Source organism: Podarcis liolepis (genome assembly GCF_965112155.1).
Source record: "Podarcis liolepis genome assembly, chromosome: 7".
NCBI lineage: Eukaryota > Metazoa > Chordata > Lepidosauria > Squamata > Lacertidae > Podarcis > Podarcis liolepis.
The window spans coordinates 92,754,945-92,781,568 of NC_139561.1; the positions used below are offsets into that span (position 1 = coordinate 92,754,945).

The window sequence follows — 26,624 nt, forward strand, 5'->3', positions numbered from 1 at the left end:
TTTGGATTGTTGTTTAAAAAAAAAACATTATTTTTTTGAAACGACTTTGTTGGCTGGAAGGGAAGGGTTGTGATTGTACTGGCAGCTGTCTTTAGGCTGGCCAGCCAGCGAATGCTTTGCAGTCGTCTCCTTGTTTCAGCGCCAAACAGCCATCCTGAAGCGAGAGAGGTGTGGCAAAGATTGCATCCTGCGAGTGTCCGGAATCGCTGGTGCTGCCTCGGTCCAGCCAGAAGGGTCTACGGTGCAGCGAGGAGCCAGAGGGCAGACGAAAACAGCAGTGGACGAACATCCTTGGCCTGGTGAGTCAGGATGGGGGACTGAAGTGCCTGGCTTTTCTTGTTTGCAGGGCTCTTTCACCCACCCAGCTCCTCCACAACCCCAAGAACTACAACTCTGGATGTGTCCTGCAAACTAAGAACATTTGAGGTGGAAACAGGTAAGTGGAACAGAAGCTTCTCACCAGAACCAAGAGGTTTACCTTGCAGGCAGCAGCAATGGGAGTCTGAGCTATTCCAGAAGCACAAAACCCTGCAGGATTTGAGCCGTCGATTGGATGGGATAGAGCTGTAGGCTTCCAGCACGAGATGCCTTCTCATTTCAGCACAGAAAGCAGAACATGTGCAAATCCATGGCAGTAGCAAACAGCACCCACTTGGAGTCCACGGGAGTCCCCTTGCAGCCAGCTGCAAGTCCTGACTCTCCCATGTTTCCTGTAGCTCCGGAAAACGTGAGCTGCGTGTGTCTTGTCCAACGGGCATCGTTCAGGCTGGGGAACGCTGTTGAGCAAGCATCTTCTGTGAGTTCAGAAAGATCAGCCGGTCGCCGCTGCCCACTGGCAAACTGTCAGATATCCACGAGATGCACATTCGCTCAACTGTTGTGAGGGTTTGGCTTAGGAAGGGAGGCTTACGGAGGAAAACCCCCCAGGGAAAGGGAGTGCCGTGCTTGTGAGCAAGCTCCTTAGTTTAGGGAAGGCTTTAGATGCAAACGCAAACGCTTAAAAGCTTGCCATTAATATGTTTCAGTTGAAAACCTCTGGGCAGGTTTTGGATGAGTTGCACTAATGGGAACCAGCACAACGGTTCCCACGAATGCGACAGGACTCCTAGCTTCATAGAATCGGAGAGCTGGAAGGGTTCCTGAGGGTCATCTAGCCCAACCCCATGCAAAATAATAATTTCAGTTAAAGCATCCATGACAGAGGGCCATCCGACCTCTGCTTAAAAACCTCCAAGGAAAGAGAGCCCACCGTCTTCCCACTGTCGAACAGTTCTTGCTGTCAGAAACTTCTTTCTGATCTTTCGTCGGACTCTCCTTTGTCATTTGAATCCATTGGTTCAGGCCCTACCTGCTCTTTAGATGATACTAATGTTATTGGGAGCAGGGACATGGGTGGCGCTGTGGGTTAAACCACAGAGCCTAGGACTTGCCGATCAGAAGGTCGGCGGTTTGAATCCCCGCGACGGGGTGAGCTCCCGTTGCTCGGTCCTTGCTCCTGCCAACCTAGCAGTTTGAAAGCACGTCAAAGTGCAAGTAGATAAATAGGTACCACTCCGGCGGGAAGGTAAACGGCGTTTCCGTGCGCTGCTCTGGTTCGCCAGAAGCGGCTTAGTCATGCTGGCCACATGACCCGGAAGCTGTACGCCGGCTCCCTCGGCCAGTAAAGCGAGATGAGCGCCGCAACCCCAGAGTCGGTCACGACTGGACCTAACGGTCAGGGGTTCCTTTACCTTTATGGGGGTTATTAGCCCTGGCTCTGGTCCATGGGGTTACAAGCCCTGGCAGACTTCCCAGGGTGGGGGAGGACAGTCTCACAGACCCACAGATCACCCGTGATCTGTCGGCTTACATCAAGGTGCGAGCGGCAGGGGCACTGGGTCTAATAATAATAATAATAATAATAATAATAATAATAATAATAATAATAATTTATTATTTGTACCCCACCCATCTGGCTGGGTTTCCCCAGCCACTCTGGGCGGCTTCCAACAAAGATTAAAAATACATTAAAATGTCACACATTAAAAACGTCCCTAAACAGGGCTGCCTTTAGATGTCTCCTAAAAGTCTGGTAGTAGTTGTTCTCTTTGACATCTGATGGGAGGGCGTTTCACAGGGAGGGCGCCACTACCGAGAAGGCCCTCTGCCTGGTTCCCTGTACCTTGGCTTCTCGCAGCAAAGGAAACCGCCAGAAGGCCCTCGGTGCTGGACCTCAGTGTCCAGGTAGAACGATGGGGGTGGAGACGCTCCTTCAGGTATCCCGGGCCGAGGCCGTTTAGGGTTTTCAAGGTCAGCACCAACACTTTGAATTGTGCTCGGAATCGTACTGGGAGCCAATGTAGGTCTAAGAGCACGGCACGGCTGGCACTCTCCAGAGCCACTCCTACGCAGGTACACCTCTTCCTTTGAAATCAAAAACAGAGAGATCCCAAGCCAAGAGGAGGGGATCTCCTAGCTGTGATGTCCCGTCAGATGGGCAATTCTCAAGCGATCTGTTGAGCAAATAAGTCAGAAAGTGTAACAGCGGCAGCAGCTGTTCGTTGGGATTTGGGGAAGTATTGGCAGCTAGATGGGAAGCCCTGATGGGTCTCTGAAGTCCATGCAGTCTCCTGCCTTAGGCTAGAATTCCAACATGTGGCTCAGTTAGCTAGACATTCTTCAGCTTTCCAACCCTACAATGGGTCGAAAGGTGCTTGCGAAAAACACTCTAGACATGCAGCGAAGCATCTGCTTCTGTTCAAAGCAGAGATTGGAAGCAATGAATCAGGAGATCTGTCAAGTAACCACTTAGATGTGCTTGAAGTCTGTTGCCAGATGTCTGAGTGAATCATAAAGCTGGGCAATGATTCCGGAGAAAAGTTGTGAAGAAGCGGTTTGAAGAGCAAACCTCACGAGGATTGTGTCCTACATCAGCCTCTGCCAAGCTGGCTCGCTCCAGATGTTCTGCGCTCCAGCTGTTAGCAGAGAGACTGGAACAAATCTAGTCCAGAGAGAAAAGAAATTGATAGCACTTTACTGATAACAAGCTGAACAAGAGCAGTTTATAACTCGAGGGAAATCTTACTGACAGCCTAGTTGAGAACAGGGGGACTTTCAACAACACGTACTGAGGTCAAACCTCCTTCAGAAATAATTTCCCTTTCAACTGTCAAATCTCAGCCATCTTCCTCACTGGCCAAGTTCATCAGCTTTGTTGATTTTACTAAACCAAATAGTTTAAACTGGGTTTTGATTAAATGTGCAATTCATTGTTCCTTTGGGGGATCTTACTGTTACCAAAGTCGTAACTCTCTGCAGATTCCATGGGGTTCACCCAGGGTCTGTGTTCCTTCGGAGAATTGAGACCCATCGTAGACTGTCATAGCTTTAAGAAATATGGTTTAGTCACCTATTTACACTTTAAGTTGAGACACAGGTGGCGCTGTGGGTTAAACCACAGAGCCTAGGACTTGCAGATCAGAAGGTTGGCGGTTCGAATCCCTGCGACGGGTGAGCTCCCGTTGCTCAGTCCCTGCTCCTGCCAACCTAGCAGTTTGAAAGCACGTCAGAGTGCAAGTAGATAAATAGGTACCGCTCCAGCGGGAAGGTAAACGGCGTTTCCGTGCACTGCTCTGGTTCACCAGAAACGTCTTAGTCATGCTGGCCACATGACCCGGAAGCTGTCTGCGGACAAACGCCAGCTCCCTCGGCCAGTAAAGCAAGATGAGCACTGCAACCCCAGAGTCAGCTATGACTCGACCCTAATGGTCAGGGGTCCCTTTACACTTTAAGTATGCATGAAAGGAATCCAGATCTCACAGCGTGGTCATTTCAAGAGACGCTTGTCCCCCACAGCAGTGCAGCCAGCCTTCAGCCATCCTGCCCAAGATGGATCCCAATTTTTCTTCTTCCTTCTTCTTCCCAGCACCCTTCCCAGCTCAAACACTCTTTTCCTGTCACCTCAAACACATACCTTACCACCTTGGCAACATCTGTCTCCCCAGGTCAAAGGATTCCTTTTTGATGGCCCCTTTGTCATATTAACAGATTTGCTCTTTGCTAGGCCAGCCAGGCTGGTTTGCACAAGCCACTGTTTGCTTCTTTAACTTGGCTGGAGACTCCTTCTTTTGCTGACCAGAGGGACCTGTGGGGAGTGGCAGCCCAACCAGCTGGGCAGCTTATCAATACCAAAAGGTGTCTTCCCCTTTTTTTCCCCTGCACCAGTGTGGTGTAGTGGTTAAGAGTGGTGGACTCGTAATCTGGTGAACCGGGTTTGCTTCCCCGCTCCTCCACATGCAGCTGCTGGGTGACCTTGGGCCAGTCACACTTCTCTGAAGTCTCTCAGCCCCACTCACCTCACAGAGTGTTTGTTGTGGGGGAGGAAGGGAAAGGAGAATGTTAGCCGCTTTGAGACTCCTTCGGGTAGTGATAAAGTGGGATATCAAATCCAAATTCTTCTTCTTCTTCTTCTTGCTTTTTCATGCTTTATTGTTCATAATTGCATCTATACGACATAAACTTACATTCATTGTTATCCGCAAAATCAAAATCATCACAAATTGCAAAAGAAATATACAAACTTCTCTAACAATAAATTTTCTTCATCAACATTTGACTTCCCGGCCTTTCCATATTCCTTTCATTTTGATAAACTTGTTGCTTAACTTAAGTACTTATTTAACAAGGAAATATTAGGAAAAGGTTCTTCTCGTGGAGCTCTCAAAGGTCCTGGCATCCTTCTGTCCTGCTTGCAGGTTCGCCATTGGGGCATCTGGTGTCATGGTCCAGTTCACGGGCGATCAAAGTCCTGGCAGGGGACGTCAGGACCGGGGGCAAGATGGCAGGGTGGGAGCAGGAACGGGGGTCCAGAAGCCAGGAGTCAGGAGCCAAGAGTCTGAGGATCAGAGAGCCGGGAGTCAAGAAGCCAAGGGTCTGAGGTTCAGGAAGCAAGGAGTCACGAAGTTGAGGGTCCGAGGGTTAGGAAGCAAGGAGTCACAAAGTCAAGGGTCCAAGGGATGAGAAGCAAGGAGTCACAAAGTCGAGGGTCCGAAGGTCCGAGGGTCAGGAAGCAGGGAGTCAAGAAATTGAGGTTCAATGATCAGGAAGCGTGTTGCTGTGGCAAGAGCCAAAGGGAAATGCCAGTGTGGTGTAATGGTTAAGAGCAGTAGTCTCGTAATCTGGGGAACTGGGTTCGCGTCTCCGCTCCTCCACCTGCAGCTGCTGGGTGACCTTGGGCTAGTCACACTTCTCTGAAGTCTCTCAGCCCCACTCACCTCACAGAGTGTTTGATGTGGGGGAGGAAGGGAAAGGAGATTGTCAGCCGCTTTGAGACTCCTTCAGGTAGTGATAAAGCGGGATATCAAATCCAAACTCTTCTTCTCCTCCTTCTTCTGACCTTATATCCCTTCCCAGCTCTTGCCACCAGGTGCAGCAAGTTACCAAGCAGCCTCACCTGTGCGGCTGTGCCTTGCCTCTTCAGAACAAACTTAGGAAGGCCCCAGTCCTGTGAAGCCCTACTGGTCCCAGGGCCTGGCTCCTGCATGCACACCTGACATCCGGTTGGCCACTGTGAGAACAAGGATGCTGGACTCGATAGGCCATTGGCCTGATCCAACAGGAATGGCCTTGGGAATAGACCACCCACTCCAGTTCTTTGGTGATAAGGACTGTGGTTGGGCAGGGGTGGTGTTTGGTGGCAACTTCTGCTTATTTCAGGATACTCCAGAAGCATCTAACAATGCGGCTGTCCATGTTCTCCCAGGGTGGCGTGATGCCTGAGATCGGAGCAACCCCACGCCCTTCAGCCTTGCACAACCTCTTCATCTTCCTCCTGGCTATGCTGCTCCCGGGTCTCCCTGCCGCCAGGCAGCTCTCCTGTCAGACTGAGTCCATTGGGCTTCTACAAAGCATCATCCAGCGCATGGTGAGTAAAGAGGGACCAAGAGACGGATGGGAAGAGTTGGTGTGCAAATTAGGCTTGCTGAAATTGCCAGGTGTTTTGGATGGAGGGGGCAGACGTAGGGTGTTCTGAATCAGGGTTTCCCAGCTCCTGTGCCCCCCAGATGTTTAGGGATGTGATTCCCACGTGGGAATGTTCAGGGAGGCAGGAGAGGATATATAGTTTTTTTATTCTTAATTTTATTTAACATAATTATTACAAAATATAAGCAAAATATTGCACATACATACATACATATTTCAGATAAGCGCGCGCGCACACACACACACACACACACACACACACACACACACACATATATATATATATATATATATATATATATATATATATATATACATACAAGAATAAGGAGAGAAAAAAGAAAAGAAAAAATAAGGAGAAAAGGAAGAAGAAAAGTTGGAAGAATTTCTTCCAAATATCTCAATCATAAAATTTCATTGATTCACTTCCATCACCTACACTGCACTTCCTATATACATTTTAAGCAAGATTTTATCTGTTATTCCGTATTTTTCTCGTACAATCTCACACAAATATTCTAATCAATACGTTTTCTAAATCTTTCATAAATCTATTCTAAACACAACCAATACCTTTCATTTAATCTTTGTCTACATAAATAATCATTTAAACATTTCCATTGTTTCTGGATTATATTTTTGGGGGGGGGAATGTGTAATCGGTTGCTACTTTTTAAATTTTTATTGGGTTATCGTCTTCCTTAGTGGGTTGTTCAAAGCACTACCCTGCTTTGTACAGGGTAGAGGGCACCGGGGGTGAGCTTGTGGAACCAAGGGAAGGGAGCGGCCCCCCAAAAGTGTTATGTAGTGTAGTTTCACCCTGGGCCAACAGGGAGATACTGTATATAGTTTTCACTCAGGTCTGTAGATAGTTTTCACTCAGGTCCGCGCCAGTTATTTTAGGCGGGAACTCTGGGCTGTTGTGGTTACAATGTTGACAGCCGGCTGCCTATAAATACAGGCCGGCTGAGCTGTTCGCAGTTAGTTCGTCTCCAGCTTACCAAAATAAAGAGCTACTTGAAGAAATCGCTGTGCCGGCTGCTATGTCAACCCACGACTTAACTCTGGCGACGAGGATGGGATGGATGGACATCAGAGCACAGCCAGATGCGGCCAGCCTCTGAACTGAGCTGAATCACTGAGCTGAATCACAGAGCGAAATCACTGAGCGAAATCACTGGGCAGAACCAATTCAGAGCTGACTGTTCTGGCTAGAGCACTGTGTTCCATCCATCGCCCTTCACGCCGGCATCGGAATCATGGCTTCACTTGTGCCTCTACCGCCGTTTGCGCCAGCCTCTGAATCATGGGACTCCTACCTCGCTCGGTTCGACTGCTACCTCCAAGCCAACGAGCTGACAGAAGTATCACAGGAGCGGAAGCGGGGCCTATTCCTCAGCCTCTGTGGGCCTGAGGTGTTTGAGACGGCCCGAGCATTGGTTGCGCCTGAAGCAGTCCAGGCAACACCATGGGACACGATCCAAGAGAAGCTCCGCAACCACTACGCACCAAAGCCGTCCAAGATTGCTGCCCGCCATGCGTTCTACCACCGGAACCAGGCAGAGGGGGAGTCAATCAACAACTACACCACTGCCCTGCGACAGGCTGCAATGCACTGTGAGTTCCGAGACTTAGACGATGCCCTGATGGATCGAATCGTCTGCGGGGTCCGGGACATCCATCTGCAACGGCGTCTCCTAGCCAAGCCAGACCTCACGCTACAGAAAGCCATTGAGGAGGCTGTGGCCTCAGAAGCTGCTGAACCCAGGAGATCCGCAAGTCCAGCAGCCCGCGTCTTGCTAGGGAGCCAGTTCCGGTGCATCATGAAGAGGCCAGCAGTGAGGAGGCATCCTCCAGTGAAGACGATGACGTGCACCAGGCAAAGCGGGAGCGCAGGAAGTTCCAACAGAAGTCCAAGGGCCAACCGGAATGTGCTGGCTGCGGAGGCAACCATTCCCGTGCCAAGTGTCGATTCAGAGACGCCATCTGTAGGAAGTGTTCCAGAAGGGGCCACATCGCTAAGGTCTGCCGATCGGCTCCGTCTGACACCCCCCCTTCATCGACTCGCAAGTCCAAGTCTTCACTCCAGTCTGCCAAGGAAAGTTGTTTCGCTCTCACCAACTGCCGCTGCCCGTCTGGAACCACGATTGGCCAAACCGACTCGCCTACGCGACGCAAGCTGAACGTCACGGTGCTCATTGAAGGAGCTCCATGTGACATGGAGATCGACACCGGGTCTGCCCTGTCCATCGTGTCATGGAGCACCATCAAAAGACTGGTACCCAGAGTGTCCAAAAGGCAACTCGACTCTCACCGCGTACACCTGAGAGACTACCAGGGAAACGACATTCCTGTGGTAGGCGTTGGCCGGTTCCGGATTGCCTTCAAGGATTTTTCGGGCCTGCTCCGGTTGGTGGTGGTCGAAGGTCAGCGGCCAAGCCTCCTAGGGCTAGACTGGTTTGATGCCCTCGGCCTGGAAGTCACCGGCATCAACTGCATCTCTAACGCAGAGACTGAGGGTCTGGTCAAAGACTTTGCCGAGGTTTTTGACGGCACCTTGGGCCAATATACAGGTACGCCCATCTCCTTTAGCCTTGATCCACAAGTCGCCCCCATCAAGCTAAAGCCACGCCGGGTTCCCTTTGCTCTCAAGGCTAAGGTGGACGAACAACTGGACAAACTGATCGCCCAAGGAGTTTTGGAGCCGGTTGACCACGCAAAGTGGGAAACCCCCAGTTTCACTGTTTAGCCGGAGAAAGAATAACCGCAACCCGAGTTTGCTGAGGTCAATGTTTGTATCACCATTTGAACAACAGTTCCTATTATCTGCTTTTCCCCTCCACTCATCTTCTCTCTCCTTCCTATTATCTTGCCCTTTCCCCCCACCTCTCAATTCCTCAGGTGTAACTGATCATCGGAGGAGAGGCAAGTTTTAACCTGCAACCAAGTGCTACAGCAAAGTGTACGCGAGAGTCACGGCTCTGTTAAAAACTAATTGAAACACCCAAATCATATCGTACAGAGCAGACCCAGAGTTAAAATCTATGGTGATTATATAAACTCAGAACAGTAGCAAACCAAGATGCACTTTTTTGTTTAGTCGTTTAGTGGTGTCCGCCTCTTCGTGACCCCCTGGACCAGAGCACGCCAGGCACTCCTGTCTTCCACTGCCTCCCGCAGTTTGGTCAAACTCATGCTGGTAGCTTCGAGAACACTGTCCCACCATCTCGTCCTCTGTCGTCCCCTTCTCCTTGTGCCCTCCATCTTTCCCAACACCAGGGTCTTTTCCAGGGAGTCTTCTCTTCTCATGAGGTGGCCAAAGTCTTGGAGCCTCAGCTTCAGGATCTGTCCTTCCCGTGAGCACTCAGGGCTGATTTCCTTCAGAATGGATATGTTTGATCTTCTTGCAGTCCATGGGACTCTCAAGAGTCTCCTCCAGCACCAGAATTCAAAAGCATCCATTCTTCGGCGATCAGCCTTCTTGATGGTCCAGCTCTCACTTCCATACATCACTAATGGGAAAACCATAGCTTTAACTATACAGACCTTTGTTGGCAAGGTGATGTCTCTGCTTTTTAGGATGCTGTCTAGGTTTGGCATTGCTTTTCTCCCAAGAAGCAGGTGTCTTTTAATTTCGTGAGTGCTGTCACCATCTGCAGGGATCATGGAGCCCAAGAAGTAAAATCTCCCACTGCCTCCATTTCTTCCTTTCTATTTGCCAGGAGGTGATGGGACCAGTGGCCATGATCTTCGTTTTTTTGATGTTGAGCTTCAGACCATAATTTGCGCTCTCCTCTTTCACCCTCATTAAAAGGTTCTTTAATTCCTCCTCACTTTCTGCCATCAAGGTTGTGTCATCTGCATATCTGAGGTTGTTGATATTTCTTCCGGCAATCTTAATTCCGGCAAGGGATTCATCCAGCCCAGCCTTTCGCATGATGAATTCTGCATATAAGTTGAATAAGCAGGGGGACAATATACTGCCTTGACAAAATCCCTTCTCGGGTCTTTGCAGCAGAAAGGAGGAAGCAAACAGCTGTTTCCCTTCTGGTTTGAGTCAGCCAGTTAAGTAGGACGGATAAAATAGCCAAGAAGGACTTTTTAATGTTACGAGGATGGAAATACAGTAAATTATCCACGGCACTCTGTAAAAGCTACATACCCACCAAATATGTTTTCATATTTCTATTGCTCTATCCTGATTATTATTATGATAAGGGCTGCCCCTGCGTACACCAATGGCCTGTCTTTCCTTCATCACGGAACTCGAGGTTAGCATTCATGGAGTTCTTAGGCAAACTCTCATCAAACAGCAAAATATAATAAATAATAATGTTGGTGGTGGGACGCGGGTGGTGGGACGCGGGTGGCGCTGTGGGTTAAACCACAGAGCCTAGGAATTGCTGATCAGAAGGTTGGTGGTTCGAATACCTGTGATGGGGTGAGCTCCTGTTGCTTGGTCCCTGCTCCTGCCAACCTAGCAGTTCGAAAGCATGCCACTGCAAGTAGATAAATAGGTACCGTTCCAGCGGGAAGGTAAACGGTGTTTCCATGCGCTGCTCTGGTTCGCCAGAAGCGGCTTAGTCATGCTGGCCACATGGCCCGGAAGCTGTTCGCCGGCTCCCTCGGCCAATAAAGCGAGATGAGCGCTGCAACCCCAGAGTCAGCCAGGACTGGACCTAATGGTCAGGGGTCCCTTTACCTTTTTAATAACAACAACAACAACAACAATATTTATACCCCACCCATCTCGCTGGGTTTATTAACTTATTTACATTTATTTGTATGTGGGCATGCAGACAATCATTATTATCCCATATTAAATTGCTGTGTTGGCGCTTTGCGATCAGTAAGTGGATTTTGGGTTGCAGTATGGGTATTCGGTCTCTAAGAGGTTCTCCATCACTGTCCATTTACTCGTTTTCTACTTTGCCATGGCTTTCTCCCAGATCATCCTGGGAACTGTGTTTTTTTCTTAAAGGGTGCTGGGAGTTATAGCGCTGTGGGGGGCTGCCTCCTTATCAAACTACAGTTCCCGGGGTCTTTGGTGTGGGGAAGTCCTGACTCACCACAGCTGCCCTTATCTCTCTCCTCAATCTTCACTGGTCTGTTTTTCTAAGGATTTCTGTAAAACTCCAGAGTTCCTCCAGAGTTTGCTAACACCACCCTCTTCTGCGCGGGTGGAGCTGTTTTGGCTATATAAGGACCCGTAGTCAGAGAATTGAGATCATGATTAGCATGCGCTGATAGATATGATGTGATAAGCAAACATGGGAGTAGTGGTGCAGCCAACCCTGGATTCATTGTTTTGTTTGACGCTGATAGCCTCCCAACTATCTTTTCTCATTTCCTAGGGGAGCTTAGGAGTCTCAGCCTGCCTTATATCAACAAATTGCATCTGACATGGGATGGGGAAGGAAATCAGATTCATTTTTAATTTTAACGAGAAACTACCTAACCTGCACTTTTTGAACTAATACGGCCACGGAAACGCAGCCTGCCTTCAAAATCCGCCCGAATTTTCCCTCGCAGTCCTCCAGCCAAACAGTATTTACAAAAATGTGTATATTAAGGAAAGGTGTACATAGAAATTAACAACAACAACAACCTGCCCTTTACCCTAAGGTCTGTGACAGATGGCCGTCCAATCTCTGTCCAGAGGGAGACAGGGAATGGGCTGGTGTGAGGGACTCCCTGGTCCTGAATGGAGTAACTGTGCCCCTGAAGGACCAGGTGTGCAGCCTGGGAGTCATTTTGGACTCACAGCTGTCCATGGAGGTGCAGGTCAAATCTGTGTCCAGGGCAGCTGTTTACCAGCGCCATCTGGTACGCAGGATGAGACCCTACCTGCCTGCGGACTGTCTGACCAGAGTGATGCATGCTCTGATTATCTCCTGCTTGGACCACTGCAATGCGCTCTACGTGGGGCTACTTTGAAGGTGACCCGGAAACTACATCTAATCCAGAATGCGGCAGCTAAACTGGTGACTGGGAGTTGCCACCGAGGCCACATAACACTGATCCTGAAATACCTACATTGGCTCCCAGTACGTTTCCGAGCACAATTCAAAGTGTTGGTGCTTACCTTGAAAGCCCTAAACAGCCTCAAAGGCCCAGTATGCCTGAAGGAGCATCTCCACCCCCATCGTTCTGCCTGGACACTGAGGTCCAGCACCGAGGACCTTCTGGTGGTTCCCTTCCTGCGAGATGCCAAGTTACAGGGAACCAGGCAGGGGGCCTTCTTGGTGGTGGCACCCACACTGTGGAACACCCTCCCTTCAGATGTGAAGGAAATAAAGTACAGTACTATCTGACTTTTAGAAAACATCTGAAGGCAGGCCTGTTTAGGAAGCTTATAATATTTGATGAATTATTGTATTTCTTTTTTTTATTGGTTTTCACATATTACATTACAATACAGATGTACCAAAGCCAACACCATTTCTTCCCCATCCCCCCCATACATTTACATTTCTATTTCCTCAATCCATCATATTATTCTTTTCTCCTTCACCCAATTCCCTCCACCCCCACTTCCTCCACATTATACAATTCACAATAAACTTTGCATTCTACAATCTTCTCAAATTATCTATATATTCTTATTCTCTTTCCTTACTAATTTTCTTCCATCCAGTACTTCTCATTTTAATCTAGGCATATTAGCGTGTCATTTTTTGAGCAATATTGTATTTCAGTATTTTGCTGGAAGCCACCCAGAGTGGCTGGGTATAAATAATAAATTATAATAATATTATTATTATGTCCAAAAACCTCCCAGGAAGCTTGGAACCTCATTTCCTCTAACTGCCTGTTGATGTCTTCCTCCAGGGCAACTCCAGCAACGGGACCCTGTTCACCCCAGACAATATCACCGTGCGTATCTCCTGCAGACAGTATGTATAGCGAGAGCAGGGTGGGGTGGGAACCGGCTAAATCTTCTTGCTCGCAAACAGCCTGTGGTGCTTATCTGTGCTCGGCTGAAATGTGCCCCTCCAGCTATTCACGCTCTTCTTCGTTTAAGCATTTCCCCCAAACCATAAACAATTAAAAGCAATTAAAAAGGCAGCTGTGTTTTGAGAAGGGCGAAATTTAAACTCAGCAGGTCAAACAAAACCACCCCGCAGGCATTAGAAAAAGACCCAGCCGTCCAAAGCTAGCGTGAAAGCGATCGTGCCCCAAACTCCTCTTTTAAGGACGGTGCCCATGTTGGGTAACACTGATGGTCCACCTGTCTCTGGGCCCTGTGTCCTCCTGAGAGTGGCCACCGAGATGCTGAGGGCAAACTAGGCAAAGCTGGCTGGCCCAGCCATCTCTATGTTGGGTTGGAAGAAATAAAAATGGGATAATTTCATCATTAAATTGACATGATTTCTGCATTGTAAGGGGTTGGGGTACTTTCCAACTCTATAATTCCATGATATTATTTTTTTTAAAAAAGATATTTATTAAAGTTTCCAATTTTTTGCAAAACATAAAGAAAAAACAAACATAAAAATATTAAAAACACATACATTTCACAGTTTATTTTCTTATAACCTATTTCCCCAACCTCCTCATACCTCCCCTTCTTGTATTCCCAGTTTGAATTGTTTATACAGCAAATCCTTATCTCAAAGCATTACAGCTTAAAAAGAAAAAGATAGAGAAAAGAAACACCTTATTTTCTCTCCAACATCTTAAATTGTTATAACTTTAAATTCTTGCTTACAAAAAGAAACTCGTTTTATCATAATTACAGCTTTAAACCACTTAATTTCAATCCAATGATATAATTCCATGATATACCTTGTTGAGAGAGAGAGAGAGAGAGAGAGAGAGAGGGGAGAACCAGCAACACTCAAAGCAGTTGAGTGGAAGTATCAGTAAAGGTAAAGGAAGAAGGAAGAAGAAAAATTGGGATCCATCTTGGGCAGGCTGGCTGAAGGCTGGCTGCACTGCTGTGGGGGACAAGGGCCTCTTGAAATGACCACGCTGTGAGATCTGGATTCCTTTCATGCATACTTAAAGTGTAAAGTAAAGGGACCCTGACCATTAGGTCCAGTCGTGGCCGACTCTGGGGTTGTGGCGCTCATCTCGCTTTGTTGGCCGAGGGAGCCGGCGTACAGCTTCTGGGTCATGTGGCCAGCAGGACTAAGCCACTTCTGGCGAACCAGAGCAGCGCACAGAAACGCCGTTTACCTTCCCACCGGAGTGGTACCTATTTATCTACTTGCACTTTTGGGTGTGCTTTCGAACTGCTAGGTGGGCAGGAGCAGGGACAGAGCAACGGGAGCTCACCCCATCGCGGGGATTCGAACCGCCAACCTTCTGATCGGCAAGTCCTAGGCTCTGTGGTTTAACCCACAGCGCCACCCGCGTCCCTGGAAGTATTAGTTAAAGCAATTAAAATAACTACAGTGGTACCTTGGTTCCCGAACAGCTTAGTTGGCAAACAAATTGACTCCCAAACACTGCAAACCCGGAAGTAAGTGTTCCGGTTTGTGAATGTTTTGTTTTGTTTTGTTTTTTTGAAGCCGAACATGCTCCGTTTTGGCCATCAGCATTTCCCACGGGGCCAATCAGGAGCCATGCCTTGGTCTCTGAACATTTTGGAAGTCGAACAGGCTTCCAGAACGGATTGAGTTTGAGAACCAAGGTACCATTGTATTTAAAACATTCAAAACGTGAAAACCAGCTGAAATATACTCAGAGTTGAGAGAGGATTCCATGCTCTTTATTCAGCTCATAGTGGTGACGAGGAAAAATGGAAGTTCCCCCAGAAGGTCTGCTTTATATACATTATTTACACAATGGGCCCCCCGTGATTGGCTAATTCCGGGATTCTCCTGTAGGCCAATCAGGTTGCGGATTCCTTTCCACCTGGAGCTGGATTGGGTGGCTCCTGTGGACCAACCAGACTGCTGCATTCTGGATCCTATTGTTCTAGGACCAATCAGACTGCTGCATTCTGGATCCTCTTGTTCCAGGACCAATCAGACTGATGCATTCTAGGTCCTATAGTTTTAGGACCAATCAGGCTGCTGCATTTTGGATCCTATTGTTCTAGGACCAATCAGACTGCTGCATTCTGAATCCTATTGTTCTAGGACCAATCAGACTGCTTCATTTTGGATCCTATTCAACTCAGTACATAACACCAGCCATCAGCCCCCAAACCACACGACAGCATTCTACGTATCTGGGTAGGCTTGTCTAAAGAGAAATACAGCTCCGTTGGAAGAGCATGTGAGTCTTAATCTCAGCGCCATGGGTTGGAGCCCCACATGGGGCAAAAGATTTCTGCACTGCGGGGGGTTGGACTGGATGCCCCTCGTGGTCTCTTCCAACTTTACAATTCCACGGAACCTTTTAGCAAACGCCAAAAAGAATACAGCAAAGGTGTCCGCCTGGTGTCAGAAGGCAGGGACGTCCGAAGTGTAGGTGCCACAACGCTAAAAGCCCTAAATGGCCTCGGCCCAGTATACCTGAAGGAGCGTCTCCACCCCCATCGTTCTGCCTGGACGCTGAGGTCCAGCGCCGAGGGCCTTCTGGCGGTTCCCTCATTGCGAGAAGCAAAGCTACAGGGAACCAGGCAGAGGGCCTTTTCGGTAGTGGCGCCCGCCCTGTGAAACAGCCTCCCATCAGATGTCAAAGAGATAAACAACTACCTGACATTCAGAAGACATCTTAAGGCAGCCCTGTTCAGGGAAGTTTTTAATGTATGATATTTTAGTGTTTTTTTGGTTTCTATGCAAGCCGCCCATAGTGGCTGGGGAAACCCAGCCAGATGGGCGGGGTACAAATAATAAATAATAATAATAATAATAATAATAATAATTATTATTATTATTATTATTATTATTATTATTATTAAAGAGTGAGTTCTTGCAAATGCAGAGCAGGAATTATCTGGTGCCTGTAATCTAATGCAAGCAAAGCCAATTTTTAAAAACCATGCTGCCTGGCATTTTCTACTTCTTTCTTTTGTCCCAGTAGGTCTGCTATGCTGACAACCTGAGCTGCTTTTACCAGGAGCTTCAGGTGGTTCAGCGGGCGCAGGAAGGGCAGACCCAGCGCCTCCTCTCCCGGCTCGCCACCCGCCTGAACCAGGTGCAGGTGAAGCTACGCCGAAGGAGCCAGAGCCAGAGCCGCTGCCCCACCTGCCGGCTCTGCCGCTACCACCCCGAACGGCCTGTGCTGGTTTTCCTGAACAGGCTGCTGGAGCTGTACCAGTGGAACTGCAGGAACGGGGTCAGCCTAGGGGGAAAGTACTGCCCACCCCCCGCTCCGTGAAGAGGAGCCTTGCCAGTCGGAGGAGGAGATGGTCAAGCTGGAAGGTGGGCAGAGGAGGGAGACCAAGATGATGGAGGGACTGGAGACCAAGCCTGATGAGGAATGGTTGAAGGTGCGGAGTATGTTTAGCCTGGAGAAGAGAGGACAGAGAGGTGAGGTGATATCCCTCTTCGAATACCTGAAGGGCTGCCCCATCGATGGAGGAGCAAGCTTGGTTCTTGCTGCTTCAGAGGGTAGGACCAGAGTCAACAGATTCGAATCATGAGAAATGAGATTGTAATGAAACACAGGGAAGAACTTCCAGGCTGTATGAACTGTTCAACAGTGGAATGGGCTCCTTCGGGAGGTGATGGAGTCTCCTCCCTTAGAGTTTTCTGAGCTGTGATGGCCTGGGACTCAAGCTTGGACTCAGAGCCAGAGGAGACTCAGTCCGCACCGGATCCTTTGCCTCAGGCATCATCTGAACCAAATCTGGGGCCTGATCCGGAAGAGTCCCAGTCTGCACAGGTGCCCCTGCAGCAAACACCAGCTGGGCCGAGTCAGGGGCCTGAGCCTGCCCTGGCTCCAGATGCGGGGATTCCCTCGTTGCCTCCAGCTGGGCCATCACTTACAGCTGCTCCACTACCGGTTGGGTCAGGGGAGGCTGAGGCGGCCCCTGGGTCTAGTAACCCATCGACGTCTCCTGAGCTGCAGAGACTGAGGTCTGAGAGAAGGAGAGACCTGAGTACTCGCAGGAGGAGTGCTCACCTTCGGGCACAACAGGGAGGTGAGTTGTCGGGGGATCAGGACCGGCCGTTACCCCGACAAAGATAAAAGGCTGTCAGACCTTGCCCCAGTTTGCGGGAGCAACATTGCTGTTTGCTAGAACCTGCCTGAGACCCTGTACCTGTCCTTGCCTGGTTTCCTGCCTTGGCCCTGTTGGACTGACTCCTCACGGAACCCTTGGATTCGGGACCGGAGCTGGACCGCGTTACTCGGGTTACCCCCGGGCCCAGCACACAAGCAGCGGTTGGGTGACCATCTGTCAGGGATGCTTCAGCCGAAATTCCAGTTTTGCGGGGGGGGGTTGCACTCGATGGTCCTTGAGTCCCTTCCAACGCAACGATTTTATTCTATTCCCCCTTGACTTTGTCCATGGCTCTGGGATAGCACGTCCAGTCTGTGTTGGCGATTCATGGGTTCCTCTGTTGGAGGGATCTCTTGCATGATCGGTGCCCTCAGAGACCCTGGGCTACCCTGTTGCATTGGGGCATGAGACACAACTTCCATTGTGTTATGGAGAAGATCCTGTGGATGATGGATACAGGCAATACCAGTGAGGTGGCAGCTGTCCTGGTGAGTGGATGTTGACTGAACATTCTGGACCGGACACACCAGTAATGGTGCAAGTTGCAAATTTCAGATGAAAATGCTCCTGGTGTTTTGGCAGCTGATCTCCGTTGTCTCTCCAAGTTGCAAGACCCAAAGCAGAGCTGGAAGAATGGTTAGCCTTCCACCTACACAAATGTAAGCAGAAGGCCATGCATCTCTTCCTTGCCCCAGCAGACCCCGATCTTCCTGGCAACAGCTAGTAAGTATCCCATCCCTCACTTTATCTGTTGTTAATATAGGAACATGGGAAGCTCCCTTATACCAGGTCTAGTTGATACCAGGCTACTTGAAAGAGCCAGTGTGGCATAGTGGTTAGAGAGCTGGACTAGGACCTGGGAGACCCAGGTTCAAAGCCCCACCCAGCCATGAAGCTCAGCGGGTGGGGACCAGTTGCTGCTTCTCAATCTCACCAATCTCAAAGAGTTGTTCTGGTGATTAAATGAGAGCACTTTCCATGAACTCATGGAAATCCAACGAAGCTGAATGTTGGAAGATTCAGGACAGATTTTTTTAAAAAAACACTTAGAGAAGCATAAACAGGGTGGGGACCAATGTCTGTATCCAGGTGAAGTGATGGACATGAGACAGGTGTTGGTAATGCAGGTGAGCTGTGCGGAAGCAAGCTAGAAGAAGAGGAGTTTGGATTTGATATCCCGCCTTTCACTCCCCTTCAGGAGTCTCAAAGCGGCTAACATTCTCCTTTCCCTTCCTCCCTCACAACAAACACTCTGTGAGGTGAGTGGGGCTGAGAGACTTCACAGAAGTGTGACTGGCCCAAGGTCACCCAGCAGCTGCATGTGGAGGAGCGGGGAAGCGAACCCGGTTCCCCAGATTACGAAACTACCGCTCTTAACCACTACACCACACTGGCTCTAGCAAACATATTCCAAGCAAGCTGCCGGCTAGCTCTGCAGAAGCTCCTTTTATTAGCAGAAATCAACAATTGGAAACAGTAGTGAAACCACCCTGAACTTAACGTATTTCCATCTAAGCACATTTCCAGTGTTAGCAAATACACGTGTCAGCAGGTGTTTCCCTCAAATGTTCCCCCAGATACTTGATGACGTCTGCGTCCCCCGTCATGCTCCAGCCAAGCAATATGTCTAACAAACAAATTGTGAGAGGACAAAAGGTCAGGGGGGAAAGCCTGTTTTCTAGCCAAGAAGGCAAAAGGTCAGGGAAAGCAGGTGTAGTGCTCCTTGACATACTGTCGCATGCATAGCTGTCAACTTACAGATTTGAAAATAAGGGACCAGCAGCCTCAAAAATAAGGGATCAGCAGCCAAAATAAGGGATTTTCCAAGGGGCACAGGTATGTTCGACTTCTGAGCCCCTCCGAGCCAAAGGCAGAAAGCCCAGCCAGCAGCCAAACGAAGCCTCAAGCGGTGGTTCCCACAGCGCAGCAACCCGGCAAAGGGGATGCAGCAAGGAAAACCACCGTCACCTCTCCGCTGGGAAGCGCTGAGCAAAGGCGAGTCCCCAGGCAATGCGGCCGATTTGATCGGCACAAGGCATGCAAGCTCCACCCCCAGTCGTTCTGAGACTCCTTATTGGGTGAGCAACGCAGCCAAGCAACCCAGTTGGAGCCTCCCTCCTCCCTGGCTGTCAGAGAGGGAGAGAGAGGAGCTGCTTCCTTTGAAACCCGGGAAATTTAAGGGACATCATCAATAAGGGACAGCAGCGGGACACGGCGCTGGGATAAGGGAGTTTCCCGCCAAATAAGGGATGGTTGACAGCTATGGTTGCACGTCTGGTGCGAGGTTTGCCTTCGCAAAGCGGAGCATCACCTCAACATCCAGGTATGGTGAGATCAATGTCCTTGCTGCCCACTTAGGACTACCCGAGCAAGCATATCCTGTGACAGACCAGTCCCATCACCCAAGCCAAGGTTCCCTGTGAATTACACATCTCATTGTTATTGTGGTGTCTTCATGAAAACTAGGTGTTCCTTTCCCCGGAGAATCTCAGAGGAGCTCCGACAATGTCAGCTTGAAGGGGTTTCATTTGTTGCAGCTGAGAAGGCAGGAGGGCTTGGCCTTCAAACCACAAGAATTGGTGAGTTTTCAAATGCCCACTGACTTAGGCATAGCCCTTGAGAGGAGGAGGAAAGGTTTGTCTGTTTCAACTCCCTCAAATTCTCATTGCTTCTATCTAAAATTCAGTTCTTTGCATTTTCACAGCAATTGGTGATTTTTAAAAAATGAATTAAAGTCATCTTCAGTTATTCAGCATTTTAGGGTGACTTTCCCCCATAAACACATTTTTGTATACTGTTTTTGACTAAAGTGCACATTTTTGCAAGCAGTTCCCCCTAATATAATGTATTCTTGCATGTTGTTTTTCACAAACATGGGGTGTGTGTGTGTACATGGGTACATCTTGCAAAAGCTCAACATCCAAAAAACCAAAGTGCTGCACCAATGAGCACAAAATAACCCCTCTGTAGCAGCACAAATCCAACTCAGTGGTGTAATGTTGGAAAGTGTCAATCACTTCTCCTACCTTTTCACAAGGGCCGACACTGATGCCGAAATCCAGCATCGCCTGAGCTCTGCGAGTGTGGCTTTCTCCCGATTGAAATGCAGAGTGTTTGAGGACCGGGACATTCGCAGGGAACCCAAAATGCTTCTTTACAAAGCTATTGCACTACCAACCTTAAAGTAAAGGGTAAAGGGACCCCTGACCGTTAGGTCTAGTCGTGGACGACTCTGGGGTTGCGGCGCTCATCTTGCTTTATTGGCCGAGGGAGCCGGCGTACAGCCTCCAGATCATGTGACCAGCATGACTAAGCCGCTTCTGGCGAACCAGAGCAGCGCACGGAAACGCTGTTTACCTTCCCACCAGAGCGGTGCCTATTTATCTACTTGCACTTTGACGTGCTTTCGAACTGCTAGGTGGGCAGGAGCAGGGACCGAGCAACTGGAGCTCACCCTATCGCGGGGATTCTAACTGCCGACCTTCTGATCGGGAAGCCCTAGGCTCTGTGGTTTAACCCACACCGCCACTGTATGCCAAACAAGAAAAAAGGCAGAGGACTGCCAGGACAATGGAGACTGCTTGTCCTGAGCGGCCCAATAGCTGTGAGGTGGCAGGAAGGGAGCATGGACAAAGCACCTTCTCCAAAAAGCCCAAAAGGAAAAGTTCGGATTCCGAAGGGTCCAGCAGTGTCGAAGGATGCTCTATGAGGCCTCAAAGCTTTGGGCCACTCAGGATGAATCTCTGTTGTCCACCATTTGCTTGCAATCAACCTGGATGTCCTCTGTTTCTTTCCAATCTTGTGGCTTTTCGGTCCTTCTTGGCTCAAGCCACAGTTTGGCCTCACACGTCCTTCTAGCTGATTCTTTGCTACTGACCAATTGGCTTTTTAAAACGAGCCCTTTTGCAGTGGCCGGTCCAGCTTCCCAAACTTAAAAAGGCAGGAATATTAATTCCCGTCAACAAACACTCTGGAGAGAGAGGAAGGAAGAATAACTCACGCGCTAGGCATCCGGCACCATCCAATAAATTTAAAAAATGGTAGGGGATGTTTTCCCCGAAGTTGTTTGCATGAAAATGAGTGGAGGCAGAAAGATTTTTATTACTTACAGTAATGAAGAACAGATTCACATTAAGCTCCACGGCCTGAGGGTGGGGTGGCTTTATTTACATCAGTTAAGCAGTCTTCTGTCAGTGGTGCAAATTAAGGAGCTGGCCACCCAGCTCCCGACGCCCTTTGAAGACTTGCTGCTTGAGGGGAAACACAAATGCAAAGGGCAGGTTTCCAATAATGTAAGAGGCTGCTGGATCAGGCCACGGGCCACCTAGTCCAGCCTCCTGTTGAGAGTCAAGGACCCGCCATCTGCATAGGAGTATGATAAGACAGAAGAACACATTATTTTAGGGTAATGGGCAAAATTAGGCCACAACTTTTATTGGTTACAGCATGGCTTAGGCATTGGATGAAACAGCAATACAGTGGTACCTCAGGATGCAACCCCAGTGCATGTTAGTCAGTTAAAGCAGATGCACGCAATGAAATCAACCAATAAAACATTATAAAAAATTCCTTCCAGTAGCACCTTAAAGACCAACTAAGTTAGTTCTTGGTATGAGCTTTCATGTGCATGCACACTTCTTCAGATACACTGAAACAGAAGTTGCCAGATCCTTCTATATAGTGAGAAGGTGGGGAGGCATTTGATGGCATACCCAATGTTAGACGTTGGCATTTGATGGCATACACAATGTTAGACGTCTAACATTGTGTATGCCATCAAATGCCAACAGTGTCCTTCAGCTCTCTATATTGGACAAACAGGCCAAACTTTACGCCAAAGAATAAACGGACATAAATCTGACATCAAGAATCACAAAACAGAGAAACCAGTAGGAGAACACTTCAATCTCCCAGGACATTCTATACAAGATCTCAAAGTAGCTGTTTTACTACAAAGGAATTTCAGAAATAGACTAGAAAGAGAAGCTGCTGAATTGCAACTCATTACCAAACTTAAAACCATGGAGAGACCTGGTCTGAACAAAGACATTGGATTCTTATCTCATTATACATGACTAAGCCATTTTTCACCTTCTCACCCCTTGCCTTTTCCTGTAAGACCTATTGCAGTCGTTAAGAGTCGTCAACAGGCTCATCTCAGCTATCTGCCAATCTCCCATTCCCACCACCCTTCTGAGTAATACCCCTCCCCACCTTCTCACTATATAGAAGGATCTGGCAACTTCTGTTTCAGTGTATCTGAAGAAGTGTGCATGCACACGAAAGCTCATACCAAGAACAAACTTAGTTGCTCTTTAAGGTGCTACTGGAAGGAATTTTTTATTTTGACTATGGCAGACCAACACGGCTACCTATCTGTAAATAAAACATTAAACAGCACTAAAATCTTCAAGTGTGCAATGGTTTACATAAGACGGACAGGAAGGGGGAAGAGGAGGATGACATGGAGCTATGGGGGCTAAGACTGGGGAACAGAGGCTCAAAGAGATGGCTATTTCCCCCTTCTAGGGTGTGACTGCCTCCCGGGGGAAGGAACACAGTGGCAGAATCTAGAGAGAGGGTTGGCTCTCCACTAGGTGTGGAGGAAGAGGCCACAGTCAAATCAGGATGAATGATCTTCATTGTGTTACCACTCTGCAAAGGTAAAGGTAAAGGGACCCCTGACCATTAGGTCCAGTCATGACTGACTCTGGGGTTGCGGCGCTCATCTTGCTTTACTGGCTAGGGAGCCGGCATACAGCTTCCGGGTCATGTGGCCAGCAGGACTAAGTCGCTTCTGGAGAACCAGAGCAGCGCACGGAAACGCCGTTTACCTTCCCACCAGAGCAGTACCTATTTATCTACTTGCACTTGGACGTGCTTTCAAACTGCTAGGTTGGCAGGAGCAGGGACCGAGAAACAGGAGCTCACCCTGTCATGGGGATTCGAACCGCTGACCTTCTGAACGGCAAGTCCTAGGCTCTGTGGTTTAACCCACAGCTTAATACCAGACATAGTCTGCTGCCTGCATAAGTTTTGTGCAAGCAAATAAGGATGAATAAACAGGTCATCTGGGGAAGCACTAGGTTTTACAGAATCTGAATTCTGGACCACGTTTGCCATTCTGCACCAGTTCTGAGATGATGGCACAGAGCCGGCAAAAACAGGAAACTAAGCAAAGACCTAAAACGCTATGCAACTAAGCAGCTGGTGGAATACCAAGCATGCACAGTGGTACCTTGGGTTAAGAACTTAATCCGTTCCGGAGGTCCGTTCTTAACCTGAAGCACCACTTTAGCTAATGGGGCCTGCTGTGCCGCACGATTTCTGTTCTCATCCTGAAGCAAAGTTCTTAACCCGAGGTTCTATTTCTGGGTTAGCGGAGTCTGTAACCTGAAGCGTCTGTAACCCGAGGTACCACTGTACGTCACGATCTTGGATGACCTTACCCTGTTTATGACTTCCAAATTCCACAGAATTGACTGAGATGGGGCATTGCACTTTTTCTCCGTTGCTGAGTAAACAGATCTGGCAGATGTTCCTCGTTAAAAACAGCTGCATCTTGCTCTGCTTCTCTTTTTCAGGAGTTCCCCTTCATGTACATTCCCTCCAGAGCTGAATTCTCCAGAGTGGACAAATCCCATCTGGCAGGTCCTTCCCCTGAGAAAATCCACAGCCGGTATGGGGACGTCCCCCCGAGAGTCCCGATTTTTAAGGTTCACAAAACAAGACGTTACCATCTGCATCTCCTCTTGCCCATCTCTCCCTCATCAGCGAAGCAACACAGCCAGGGCCGTCGTGCTGTTCAAAACTGTATCCCCTGGAGAAATCTCTATTCCTAAGGGCAATTTCTATTTTCCTGCCTCTGTACGGTTTTCTTTGTTTCTTTCTCCAGATGAAATATGACCCACTGGGCCGGGAAAAGATTGTCATCACTGAGACAGCCATTTCTTGGATTCTAGCTATCCATCCCCTCAGCAGATACTGGGAGATTTATGTAGTGTAAGTGATGTATAAACAGAACAACACACATAAAACAAGGACAGTCGGTCCTTGCCCCAAGAGCTCGCAGTCTAAATTTTGACAGCAGGGGAGACAATAACCAAAGACCAGAGAGTATGCAGGGAGGAAAGGGCTGGTGCAAAACGCCACCGAGAAAGGCAGAGTGGAGTAGTGGTTAGTGTATGGGAAGAAGACCAGGGGTACCTGGAACGATATCCCTGCACCTGCCACTCTCTTCCTCTCAACCTGAACTACCTTACAGGGTCGTTATGAGGATAGGATTTGAGCTCCTTTGGCAAAAAAGGCAGTATTAAAACTGTTGTTTCCTCAACTAAATTTCATACCTGTGGTCCACAACTGTTCCCAGTCAGCAAACATAATGTTATGTCCAACATCTTGTGCCCATTTAATCATAGCAGATTTCACCATTTCATCCTGAGTATTCCATTTCAACAGCAAGTTATACATCTTTGACAAAGTCTTAGTTTTAGGTTCTAACAGTTCTGTTTCTAATTTTGATTTTTCCACCTGGAAGCCAATTTTCTTGTCCAATTTATATGCCTCCATTATCTGATATAATGAAACCAATCACGCACTTTGCTCTAGATAGAAGTGAATCCACAACCTGATTGGCTTACAGTAGAATTCCGGAATTATGTTGTTTTTGTTTCAAACATTGCAAATTGTGGACAAAATGGACTGTTTCAAGAATATTATATCCTACATCCTGTGCCCATTTTATCATTGCAGATTTTACCGTTTCTTCCTCAGTATTCCATTTCGACAGCAGATTATACATTCTTGATAGTATCTTAGCATTGGGTTCTAACAATTCTGTTTCTAACTTTGACTTTTCCACCTGGAAACCAATTTTTTTATCCAAGTTATAAACCTCTCTTATTTGGTTTCAGACATGTGGTTTACATATTGTATGTGTTTGCTTGGTATGTTTATGAACATCTAATATATATATGACTTTAAAATTCTTGTCTGGCAGGGCAAAAAGCCCCGAATAAAGTTTAAAATACTAACTGATGCAAAAGAAAGAGGGGGGTTTGCCCTGCCAGACTTAAGGTTATACTACGAGGCGGCAGCCTTCTGCTGGTTGAAAGATTGGATTTTATTAGAGAATACAGATGTCCTAGACCTGGAAGGTTTTAACAACTCGCTAGGATGGCATGCTTATCTGTGGTACGGCAAGGCAAAAACGCATGGAATGTTCAAAAACCATATTGTCAGGAAAGCAATTTTTATGGTCTGGTTGAAATACAAAGACTTACTTGAAAGTAAGACTCCGAGGTGGTTATCACCAGTGGAGGCTAAGGCGTGGAAAAAACCCAATATGGAGACCGGCTGGCCGAAATATTGGGAACTAATAGAAAAAGTTGGTGACAATTGGAGGATGCGGAGCTTTGAAAATTTAAAAGATAAGGTGCAAGATTGGTTTCACTATGCCCAAATTAACGAGGTTGTTAAGTTGGATAAAAAAATAGGATTCCAGGTGGATAAATCGAAACTAGAGACAGAGTTGTTAGAACCAAAAACCAAGGTTTTATCGAGAATGTATAATTTGCTGCTTAAGTGGAATACACAGGATGAGACAGTTAAATCAGCTATGATAAAGTGGGCTCAAGACATTGGTCACAATATTATGGCTGAAGACTGGGAAAGGTTATGGACCACCGGTATGAAATTTACGGCATGTAATGCCTTGAAAGAAAACATTATGAAAATGGTATACAGGTGGTACATGACCCCAGTCAAGCTTGCAAAGATATACCATTTGTCTGATAACAAGTGTTGGAAGTGCAAGGAAGCTGAAGGAACATTCTTTCACCTTTGGTGGACTTGCCCAAGAGTGAAGGCCTTCTGGGAAATGATCTACAACGAGTTAAAAAAGGTGTTCAAGTACACCTTTCCTAAAAAACCGGAGGCCTTCCTCTTGGGTATGGTCGGCCAAAAGGTCTTAAAGAAGGATAGAACGTTTTTTATGTATGCTACCACTGCAGCAAGAATTTTGATCGCCAAACATTGGAAGACTCAAGATTTACCCACGCTGGAAGAGTGGCAAACGCAACTGATTGACTACATGGAGTTGGCCGAAATGACTGCCAGAATCCGAGACCTGGGAGAAGAAGCAATGGAGGAGGATTGGAAAAAATTTAAGAACTATTTGCAAAAATTTTATAAGTTATATGAACTATAAACTGACCATAAATTGGAAATGCTAGCCCCAGCAATGAGAGCGTAATATTTATGAAATTGGATAACAATATTGAAGGGATCAAAGTTTAAATGTTAAAAAGGACAATACATCTTGTTTTTAGAATAAATGGACAATAAGGGATTTAAACTTAAATTGCTATCAAAAGTACCAAAGAAACACATGAAACAAGGTTACAATTTGCTGATAAATTTATTGTTGGGAATGCTTTGTGCGGGAGATGTGGGGAAGTTCGATGGAATGTTGAAACAAGCTGTTGAAGGGTTATGATTCTTTTTACTTTTTTTTCATATCTTTTGATTCTCTTTTTTTCTT

At 47.8% G+C, this 26,624-nt stretch overlaps 1 protein-coding gene and 1 long non-coding RNA gene across 2 annotated transcripts in view; both read left to right on the forward strand.

Moving 5' to 3' along the window:
* On the forward strand, nucleotides 1-24,412 carry LOC310712923 (uncharacterized protein). Its single transcript, XM_083516386.1, has 6 exons — nucleotides 1-299; nucleotides 5,741-5,902; nucleotides 12,793-12,837; nucleotides 15,940-17,806; nucleotides 19,550-19,662; nucleotides 23,668-24,412. Exons 2-4 carry the CDS (start codon nucleotides 5,750-5,752, stop codon nucleotides 16,234-16,236), a joined length of 495 nt encoding a protein of 164 aa, XP_083372512.1. The 5' UTR covers nucleotides 1-299; nucleotides 5,741-5,749; the 3' UTR covers nucleotides 16,237-17,806; nucleotides 19,550-19,662; nucleotides 23,668-24,412.
* The window catches only part of LOC310712949, a 2,318,697-nt gene that overhangs the window by 1,624,595 nt on the left and 667,478 nt on the right, over nucleotides 1-26,624 (forward strand). The window lies entirely within an intron of this gene.

Excerpts from the sequence above, each read along its gene's own strand:
- LOC310712923 (XM_083516386.1), top strand. The coding sequence starts at position 5,750 with ATGCCTGAGATCGGAGCAACCCCACGCCCTTCAGCCTTGCACAACCTC. Across the intron at positions 5,903-12,792 it reads AAAGCATCATCCAGCGCATG|GGCAACTCCAGCAACGGGAC; the intron begins GTGAGTAAAGAG and ends GTCTTCCTCCAG. Across the intron at positions 12,838-15,939 it reads TCACCCCAGACAATATCACC|GTCTGCTATGCTGACAACCT; the intron begins GTGCGTATCTCC and ends TTGTCCCAGTAG.